Source organism: Armigeres subalbatus, chromosome 3, assembly GCF_024139115.2.
Source record: "Armigeres subalbatus isolate Guangzhou_Male chromosome 3, GZ_Asu_2, whole genome shotgun sequence".
Lineage (NCBI taxonomy): Eukaryota > Metazoa > Arthropoda > Insecta > Diptera > Culicidae > Armigeres > Armigeres subalbatus.
In genome coordinates, this window is record NC_085141.1 from 258,454,016 (window position 1) to 258,465,513 (window position 11,498).

At 39.0% G+C, this 11,498-nt stretch overlaps 1 protein-coding gene across 1 annotated transcript; it reads left to right on the plus strand.

The window, feature by feature from the left end:
* Positions 1-1,500: 1,500 nt before the first annotated feature.
* LOC134219233 (histidine-rich glycoprotein-like) lies at positions 1,501-2,505 on the plus strand. Its single transcript, XM_062697939.1, has 2 exons — positions 1,501-1,789; positions 1,854-2,505. Exons 1-2 carry the CDS (start codon positions 1,784-1,786, stop codon positions 2,478-2,480), a joined length of 633 nt encoding a protein of 210 aa, XP_062553923.1. The 5' UTR covers positions 1,501-1,783; the 3' UTR covers positions 2,481-2,505.
* Positions 2,506-11,498: the final 8,993 nt, after the last annotated feature.

Here is an 11,498-nt window from a genome sequence, read left to right on the forward strand (position 1 = left end):
AAATCCCTTCATATCCACTCAAATTTCACGATTTGTTATTCTTCCACCACATCCGTAAGATTGTAGTTCAATCCATTAAGAAAAAAAACAAACAACCATGCCTTCACCATCATTTTACATGCAATTGAGTCATTTTAGTCCACCATTCGGGCGTTTTGCCCCAGGCCTTAATTCATTTTTTAAATGCGTTGGAAAGTCATGAAAGTTTTATTGTTTTGAACAGGAGATCATTGTGAAATGTAGCTGGATTTGTAAATTTTGCACCTACACGTTATTTATAAGACCGCTTATAAGACCGGTAGTTCTCTACGGACACGAGACCTGGACGATGCTCGTGGAGGACCAACGCGCACTGGGAGTTTTCGAAAGGAAAGTGTTGCGTACCATCTATGGTGGGGTGCAGATGGCGGACGGTACGTGGAGGAGGCGAATGAACCACGAGTTGCATCAGCTGTTGGGAGAACCATCCATCGTTCACACCGCGAAAATCCGAAGACTGCGGTGAGCCGGGCACGTAGCCAGAATGTCGGACAGTAATCCGGTGAAAATGGTTCTCGACAACGATCCGACGGGCACAAGAAGGCGAGGTGCACAGCGGGCAAGGTGGATCGATCAGGTGGAGGACGATTTGCGGACCCTCCACAGACTGCGTGGTTGGCGAAGTGCAGCCATGGACCGAGCTGAATGGAGAAGACTTTTATGTGCAGCACAGGTCACTCCGGCCTTAGTCTGATAATAAATAAAATCAAAAGATATACCAGATTTTTTAAAAGGCTCTCGTAATGTTAATTAGTTATATATACAGTGCTAGAGTTAAAAAAAGAAAACTAAATGTTTCAAAAGGGTTTTAGAAGCCATGTTCATTTTACCCGCACTATTTTTGTACATACGAAATTTCTATGTTTTTTATTTCGAAGAACAAAACATTGTTTATTAGCGAAAAAATTGTTAAGTGCAATAAGAGTATGAGTTAAATTGTTGGACCAAGTGCTAAAACTAGCAAATTATCCTCGTTTTATGATTGAATTCAACGCAAGTCTTTAACTTGTTCATTTTACCAACTGTTCCCCTAATTATTCTCGTGCTTCGTCTTTATACATAATCCCTGAAGACACACTGAACAATGAAACAATATTGGAAATCGGTCGATCCGTTTGCGAGTTGAATCGTTACAAACAAAATCCAATCTCATTTTGATTTATATAAATGATTTCGCAAAGTAAGTTAAAACACCAGCTCCATTTCGCCACATTTATTTGTTACTTTTCATCTCCCTTAGCATTGGCTTCTGTTACCTACTTAATCGTAAGCAGGCATCTCTAATGACTCACTTTCTATGACACATTGCGAACACATTTTAACCTATGGTCATTACAGTCGGTGGTAACTATTGTCCCAGCTCACTCAGCCAGCGCCAGCAAAGCCTTTCTTAGGCCCAACAAATCAATTTGTTGCATCATAACTTTTCGCCGTTGACTCTCTTTCTACCCGGAGCCCGATCGGAGCGCTAAGATCAGCGTGAAATGCACTGTTTCCATTCCTCCAGTGCAAAAATCCAGTGTCAAATATACACCCAGGTTTTTTTTATTTCATTCAGTACAAGAGCTTCTTGGGTTTCGGCGCGCGATCTGATTCAATTACCATGAAATCTCTATCCATTACGTGAAATGGTTTTACTTTCATTTAGTGCTTATAAAACTGTAACTCCGAACGGTGGGCAGCATCAGTTCCATTTCGTCGTTGTTCCAGTGTACATTTCCAGCTAAGTTCAGGGAGCAGTACGATGCAGGTGCAGTTAATGGCAATCGATCTTTCTCAATTTTATTTTAATGATTTACTTTCTTGCATTTCAGTTCGTTCTATCGTCAGTGACGTTCGCCATAGTTGCTTGTGCGGCTGTTGACTCAGCGAGTAAATCAGTGAGCAAACGAGATCTTTGGCCTTCGGGAGCAGTACAGGATCATTCGGGTTTTGCGGGACACGCGGATTACTTGGGACACTCAGGCTATGCAGGGCATACCGACCAGTCGGCGCTAGGAGCCCATGATTATGGTGCCAGCTGGAGCCATGGTATTGAGGCACGTGCGCATATGCCAGAGACCGCCCAGTATGAACATCTACGAGCGCCGGTACATCCGGTTCACGAGTTCCACCACGAGGAAGACTCTCAGGATAAGAAAAGCTTCCATGAGTGGAAACCAGTCTATTCGGATTACAAGTCTCAATCGGTAGCAAGCAGCACAAAGAATTCGGAACATGAGCAGCACAGTCACGAAGACTGGCGGGAAGATGAAGAAAAGCATGAAGAACCTGAAAAGCATCATCACCATCATCATCACCACCATGTGAAAGTGATCGAGGTGCCAAAACCTTACACTGTTCATGTGGAGAAGCCCTATCCAGTATATGTGGAAAAGCCAATTATTGTAGAAAAACATGTGCCACTGAAGTTGCTGATTAAGAAAAAGTACCATCACTAAATCCAAATAGATTAATGTTAAGTTATGGAAATATGTTTAGCAATATTTATATCCGAAATACACCCAGAAAACAATCCCTACAATACTGTACAAAATCTTGCCATATGCAGAAGACTGCAAGATTTGAATACAAAAAATATTAGCTTTTTCTACAGATTCTATTTTATTTTAGATTCTATTGTATTAGAATATTATTCTAGTATACCAACACTGCAATATATTTTATTTTATTTAGGACCCTTCGTTAGAGCCGCGCCGGTCGTCAGAATTTTTGTCGGCACGGCTGCGGCGGTTTCGGCGTCACGCCGAAAGTTGTTTTAGCCGGCGGCGGCAGTGGCGTGGATCAGCGTGGCGATTTTTTTTATTACGTTTCTTTTAGATTTTTTTTTGCATTTTTTCAGGATTTTTCAATACTTAACTTCTTCATAAAATTCTATAAGTTATTCTTAAGTTTGAAAATTATTTTCAGAAATTTCACGGGAACTACTTTGAAGTTTTGAAAAATCTTTGGAATTATCAAGAGAAGCTCTTGAGAATTCCCAAATAAAATTGTTCGGAATTTCAGCATAAAACTCGTCGCAATTTACATGAAAAACTTCAAAATATCCACAAGAAATTGTTCTTAACTTCTACAGGAAAATCTACGGAAATTCACGGAATGTTCCTGTTGAGTTTCTGTTGAGAATTTTTAGAAATTTACACTGGCAATTCTTCATCATTGTAGGAGAGTGCGACTGGTAGAATTGGTGTTTTAACGTTGGCTTTCCCAGTATAGAATAATTTAAACGGCAAGTTTGGCATGGCCAAAGATAAAACAGTAAATTCTTAAGAATTTCCACGGGAGTTTCTAATAAGTTTTCAAGGAAAATTCTCTGGAATATTGACGAGAAATTGTCCGGAATTGTAATGGACTACTTTAGAATTTCCGCGGAAGATTATTCAAAATGCATATTTCAATAAAAAGAATCTTTGGATTTCAACGGAAAATTGTTCGGAATTATTTGATTTCTACGGCAATTTCTTTGTACAGTAGACGTTCGGTAACTGAATGACTTTCAATTGCAATGCTGCAATGCTTTTAACTGCAACTCGATAGGTACATCAGGATAGCGGATATTGGACTGCTGAGCTTAAAAACAATATCAAAGTTGATAGCTGCATTGCACTGCACAATCTGATGCACTTCTATTTCATCTGACGTCGTCTGACAATCGTTTGACGTCTAGGATGCGTCGCATTCATTTAATGGCATTCGCTAACTGAAACGAAAACATGTATCAGTAATTGATCGACTATTCCCACGCACACAATAATAGCTCATCAACAGTAAAACGTGATATTGATAACAAAACATGATATGAACCTTGTGGAAGTAGTGGATTGTGTTAAAAGAATAATCGAAGATACGAAATGAAAGCATGAATTATTTGAATGAGATTTGAATTTCTAAATCGAAGCAATCGGCATTCGAATAGTAGGCGCATATTAGCACACGAATATGAGCTCGATTGACAGGACGAAACAAAGAAAGAGACGATACTAATCCGAATATTAGGTACATCGTCTATGTATCACTAGAGCTACTCGTTCTGTCAGAACATACTTGTGAGTACACGGCCCACGATAATTCAAATAATTCATGCTTTCATTTCGTATCTTCGATTATTCTTTTAACACAATCCGCTACTACCACAAACTTGTTTTAAATAAGAGTGAAAATAACAAGCAAAAATAACAACAATTTGCACCGAAATATCATATAAATTCCAGGTTTTACCACTAAGGGGTCATACACATATTACGTAAGCATTTTTTCCGTGTTTTTCGACTCTCCCTACCCCCCATGTAAGATTTTTTTCATTCAAATGAATTTATGTGGTACGTAAGAAAATGACGAACCCCCCCCCCCTACCCCCATAAGTGCTTACGTAATATGTGTACGGCCCTTAACAATAACTTATCAACATCTTGAGCTATTAATTTATTCTTGTTAATAGCAAATCCTGATATTTCGGTGCAATTTTTTTGTTATTTTCGCTTGCTATTTTTACTCTTATTTCAAACAAGTCTCGGGTACGTATTCAAAACGACGTATGTGATTTTGTAAACAAAGATTCAAACGTCGATTTATCCAATCTGATGACACTCCCACGCAAACCAACACCACCAACAAGTAGCCGAAGCCTCCCCCTATCTGTCTACGGTGAAGGTTTGCGTGGGAGGGACATCAGATCGGACTAATCGGCGTCTGAATCTTTGTTTACAAAATCACATACGTTCTTTTGAATAAGTACCCAAGATATCATGTTTTGGTATCAATATCACGGCTTCTACCCGGGTTGTACGAACGACTTGGAAAATACCATTGGCCGAAAGCGACAAGCGAAAAAGTTGTTTGCCCTAACAGATCGTTTGGTCGAATAGGTCATCAGCCCGAAAATGCCGTTTGGTCGAAATGGAAGTTAGATAGAATGAGCCATTTGGCCAAAAATATCGTTTGGGTCAAAGGTCATACGGCCAAATGTTAATAACTGAAAGGATAATTTAGTAAAAAATATCCACCCACTTGGACTAAATAGGTTGACTTATAGATAGTAGAATCTATAGATGAGCGAAAGCATGGCTGAGTCGCTTTTTTTGACCGTGCACACGCGCATATGACGTCACAGCCCTTAACATTTGCATTGAAATCGTGACGTCATGTTCGTTTGGAGACACGTTTGACAGTTCGTTTGGAGACAGAGGATTTATCTTCGCTCATCTATATATTCCACTATCTATAGGTTGACCCTCCTTAGCCGTGCGGTGAGACGCGCGGCTACAAAGCAAGACCATGCTGAGGGTGGCTGGGTTCGATTCCCGGTGCCGGTCTAGGCAATTTTCGGATTGGAAATTGTCTCGACTTCCCTGGGCATAAAAGTATCATCGTGTTAGCCTCATGATATACGAATGCAAAAATGGTAACCTGGCTTAGAAACCTCGCAGTTAATAACTGTGGAAGTGCTTAATGAAAACTAAGCTGCGAGGCGGCTCTGTCCCAGTGTGGGGATGTAATGCCAATAAGAAGAAGAAGAAGATAGGTTGACCGTTGAACGAAATGTCGTAACCTCTACTTTTTAAGTCGATACTGACTTTTAAGCCAAAAGTCATCTAACCAAATCCCATTAGCCGAATTGGACGAAACTGTTATCAGGTCGAAAATGGTTTGACCAAAAATGTAGTTTTACCGAAATCGACATACAGCCGAAATGGACATTCACCCTAACTGGTAATTTGGCCGAAAAAAATCATTTAATCGAATAGATCATTTGACTGAAAATGCCGTTTGGTAGAACTGATCATTTCGCCCGAAAATGTGCTTTCTGCAAAACAACCTTTTCAGCCAAACGACATTTTCTGTCTAATGATGACCTTTTAGGTTAAACGTCATTTTAGCAAAATGATCATGACATTTGTCGAAGAAGGTTGCCGAAAGGACATTTTTGGGCCAAATGGCACTTTCTGCCATATAACTATTCTTACCGAAAGGCCTTTTCGGGTCAGATGATCTATTCGGTCAAAGGACTTTTTCGACTGAACGGCATTTTCAGCCAAATGACATGTCAGGGCAAACAACTTTTTACAAGTCCGGCTAAATGTTCCTTTTGGCTGTACGTCGCTATCGCCCAAACTACATTTTCGGTGAAATCAAAACTGATTTGACCGAAAATGATAACAGTTTCCGTTTAGTTTTGCTAGATGGTACTTGGCTAGATGTATTTTGGTCTAAAGGCCAGTATCGATTTTAAAGTAGAGAGGCTACGGAATTTTGTTCAATTGTAAATTGACAAAACGGATTTTTCGGCCGAAATACCAGCTCGATCGTCTGTCGCTTTCGGTCAATGTAATTTGCCAAGAATTTCTTATCGAAAAATAAAAAAATGTCTGAAGAAATCAAAAAAAAAATTCCCAAAAACTCCGAGCATTTTTCCGTTGTTTTTAAGTTGGTTATGCCAAACTAGTGATGAACTTATCTCTGCAAAAAATCACTCTAATAAAGGATAAAAAACTAGCCGTCTTAATTAATCTCGATTGAGACAGTCAACGTTAAAGCATATCTTTTACTAGTCAGAATTTTCTACGTAAATTTCAAAGAATTCTCAACAAAAACTCAATAGGAACTTTCTGTGGATATTATGAATATTTTCCTGTAGAAATTTGGAACAACTTCCCGTGAAACTCTGAAGAGATTCTCATGAAAAATTCTAAACCCTGGTCCCTGGTAAATCCAAAGAGCTCCTCTTGATGATTCCAAAGAGTTCTCGAAACTTGAAAGTAGTTGCCGTGGAAAATCTGAAAATAATTTCCAAACGTATATTCTGGAAAAACTTGATGAATTTTTTGGGGTGAAATCCAATTTTTGAGGTGAAATTCAAAAAATTCTCCCGTTAACCCGTTAACGCCCAGTGATTTATTTATAGATCAGATTTCAGAAGCGCTTAACGCCCAGTGATCTATTTATAGATAAGTTACATTTTTTAAATCTGTTGGGAAGTTTAAAGTTTGAAGTTATACATGTCTTCGTCAATATTGTTCTATGAACTAATATCTTTCATATGGTGAACAATTTTCCATACAAAAATCAAGTAATGAGTAGTGAACGTCCAAACAGCATCACTATATACCTCAAGAACCTGACTAGTTAGCTACATGGAGTCTTCAGCAAAGTTGTTCAGAGTACCTTGGCGGGTCAAGAACTGTTCCAAATAACTCTGAATTTTTGTACGAGGTGGCGCTAGTGAGCGTTTAAATTTGTTTCGCATAAAACATCAATCAGTATCTCCAGACCCTGACTAGATAGCAACATAGAGTCTTCAGCAAAGTTGTTCACAGTATCTTGGCGGTTCAAGAAATGATCGAAATAATTCTGAATTTTTACATGAGGTGGCGCTAGTGAGCATCCAAACTTCTTCTGTATAAAACATCAATCTGTATCTCAAGAACCTGATAAGTTTGCTATATGGAGTCTTTAGCAAAGTTGTTTAGAGCATCTTGGCGGTTCAAGACATAATCGAAATAATTCTGAATTTTTACATGAGGTGGCGCTAGTGAGCATCCAACTTCTTCTGCATAAAACATCAATTTGTATCTCAAGAACCTTATTAGTTACATGCTACATGGAGTCTTCAGCAATATTATTCAGAGTACATTGGCGGCTCAAGAACTGATCGAAATAATTCTGAATTTTTGCACGAGGGGCGCTAGTGAGCGTTTACATTTGTTTCGCATAAAACATCAATCTGTATGTTAAGACCCTGACTAGTTAGCTATATGGATACAACGTTGCTTTCTTCTACTATGCTCGCGTCAATATTTATTTATTTATTTATTTATTTATTTAATGATAACCGTCATCTGACATCTAATGTCTCAATGACTATAACCGATAATACTCCACTTAGTCTTCACACGATGAGTAAATTTCAACTGGGCCAGGAGCACGTATATCTCCATCCAATATTAGTTCCTCGTTGGCAGAACTTTCGTCGCTGGATTGTTCTGGTGCTGGTGGCAAAGCAACTATCTCCCGTTGAACCTTTTCAACAGCTTTAAATGTTTTGAATTTCATCTCAAGCTTTCAGAATCATTATCATTTTAGTAATATATACTGCTGATAATTATTATTATATAAAACCTACCAGTACACCGGCCGGATGAAGAAAAATAATCAAATTTTACTCCACTGCACAGTTCTAAAGATCCTTTCACAAACAAACTTGTTGTGAAACACCGGAAGTGGCGAAAGACACATAAAAACCATTTCGCTAATACGCGTACCAATTCTTATTGACCGATTTCGTAAACATGCTCAAGGAGGGATACACGAAATCATTTTGTTGACGTTATGAAGGTACCGGTTGAACTTGATGTTCCTAGTTTGCAGTCATATGTTATATTAATTTCAAAGCAGCCATATTGAACGCCATGGCCGTAATAAAACCAAACAGTGCAGTATGGATCGTTATGTAGAGAAGAAATCTTTTTTAATGCGTCAAAACAACCACCAATGAAGTTTATTTCGAGTGATCCGTGAGTGTGCGTGTGTTGAGCTGTTAGAACCTTTTCCAACAATGTGCGTCGCACAAAAAGAAAAAGAATGTGACGATGAATGAATTTGCTCCTTTATGCAATGTGCAACCAAATGTTGTAGGGAAAAGTGTGGGGGAGGACGAGAGATAGAGAGAGAATGAGTGAGAGAGATAGAGTGAGTGTGAAAGAGATAGAGTGTGAGAGATAGAAAGAGTGTGTGAGAGAGAAAAGAGAGACTGAGAGAGTGAAAGAGAAATAGTGAGAGAGTGAAAGAGAAAGAGTGAGAGAGTGAGAGAGAAAGAGTAAGAGAGTGAAAGAGAAAGAGTGAGTGAGAGAGAGAGAAAGAGTGAGAGAGTGAGAGGGAAAGTGTGAGAGAGTGAGAGAGAAATAGTGAGAGAAGAGCGAGAGAGAGTGAGAGAGAATAAGTGTGAGAGAGTGAGAGAGAGAGAAAGAGTGAGAGAGAGAGAAAGAGTGAGAGGGAGAGAGAGAAAGAGTGAAAGGGAGAGAGAAAGAGTGAGAGGGAGAGAGAAAGAGTGAGAGGGAGAAACAGAAAGAGTGAGAAGGAGAGAGAGAAAGAGTGAGAAGGAGAGAGAGAAAGAGTAAGAGAGACAGAGAAAGAGTAAGAGAGACAGAGAAAGAGTGTGAGAGACAGAGAAAGAGTAAGAGAGACAGAGAAAGTGTAGGAGAGACAGAGAAAGAGTGAGAGAGACAGAAATAGCGAGAGAGAGAGAGAGAGATTGAGAGAGAGTAAAATTTCCTATTACTTGATTCGTTCTCGAGTCAGGCACAAAATTGTGGTTCATTTGCGTGGGAGCCCCTGCATCCCCCCCACAAAATGTAGGAGGGATTTCCAACTAGCATAAGGACTATCTCCGGTCTCCCTGCATCTCCCAAAAACTATATGATGTTGTGGCGATTATAATTGCTATCGATTATACTGCTCAATCGGTTAAATCATTTTTTCATCATTCTCAGCAAATATGGCCCACCGTACTAAAAAAATTGTGACCGTAGATTTTCAATTGAATCATTTTATGTTTATTATAGATCGGACGGCTTTTTTGTGCGTGATGCTGTCATCTTTTTATTTTTTCGCATCCAATTGAATAATTATTTGAAGAAATTAAAGTAAAAGTTAATGAAAGCTATTGAAAGCAGTGGAAATGTGGAATTCCTTGCTCCTGGCGTTGCGTTGATCAGCATCACCACCACTGTTACCAGAGGTAGCACCAATTCAAGGACAGCTTTGAACAGAGGTATTTGTCGACAACCGGAAGCTTTCGATTAGGAGGGTGACACGGATTCCGAGTCTTACGCTGCGCTGGATGAATGGATGTGAACGATACCTTGCGGTTGAAGAGGGAATGGAAGAGTCATTTTTTCGAGCACATAAGAGCTTTACGCTAGTCAAGCAGAACAAAGTCGTGGAGAAGAAGTTAGAACACCATAAGGGTAAACACGCGACGAACACCGAGAGGGTCTGGGCGAAGATGTACATACTATTTCTGGTCATGAACAACCAAACCATCACTGACGATCGAATAACTGGCAGTGGTGGGAGCAATAAGAGTGAGGGCTACCTCATTAAAGTTGATGGCTTTTGATGAGATTTTCCTGACTTCTCGAATCAGGATTGGTGCTTGTAAGTCCAGTCCATGTGTGGTAAGTACGTTATATGCATCACCATTATTATACTCATTACGTTTCTTGACGTGTTTGTATTCTAACATACTCATAAAATTTAATACAGTTGATTCACCATGAGTCGCTATTTCGATGCGTTACACCGGGCCGGGTTAACAACTCTCAAATGTTGTTGTTTTGTAAAATGTAGCAATAATAATAATAATAGTAGTTTCATCACTTTTCATAGCGGACATATTAACAAACGAAATTGGTCGAATAATGTTCGTTAATCGCTTGTTATGCCAGATTCATGTAAATATTCTGAAAAGTTTTAAATATTTTCAAACAATATTTTAAGACAATTCATTTTGTCTACCCTCGATTATGTCAACCCCTGATTTTATCACGTGACGATTTGATGACGTTTTGGATCCGTAGGGATAAAACAACACGAAAAACTTTAAAATTTTAGTGGAAGCAAGACGGTTTGTTTTTTGCCTCTGTCATTTTCTTCGTTCTTTTCGAATTTAAAGTTTTTAAAAGTTTCAATATAAACGGTGAGTCAACCACATCAACTGATGATGCCAACTCTGGACCTATCTGCAAATTGCCTTCAAATTCCCTGGCTAAGAAAACGAAGGCTTCTAGCGGCCGCAAATAAAGCTGGCCAATGCGTCAGATGCTGCTGCTAGATATAATCACGGCTGCTGACCTGTAACAAGCTGGAATAGCATGCTGGATGCATGAAATCACGATTACAGAATTCGTAGGGTGAAAATTATGTGGGAGAGCTTCTCCCGACGTCAAGTTTGCCGTGTCGATGCTGTGAAGTGGAATTCTAAGTATCATTTCAATTTTTATGTTCTTATTATAACTATATGTTTTATTTGTTTTCTGAACAGCAAGGTTGCTTTTTACATGAAGTGATTTTTTTATTTCTAGTCTCGATATTTCATAGAATCCAAAGGCCTTAACGTGCAAATCAGAATAGCAAACGTTATTTGTCTGTCGCGCCTATCTGTGAGGAAGTGCAAACATGTGTAGCATCACCCCTACTCTAGCGCATATAAAAATTGTTATTAGACCATCGCTTGAAAAACATAATGTGAGGATTTACTTCTGATTTACTATATCCGTAAATTTTGTATGTCCTGAAATTTATACTGAGTTCATACATTTCCTCGACAATTGCTTTATGAATACTTAGTAAGCATTGTTTGAAGGTCCTTCAATGGCTTACGACACTTAGGGCCTCTTCGTACGATTTAAATGCTTTAAAAACAGTAAGAGCGTTTTCATATATTGGATAAAATCCAATTGGCA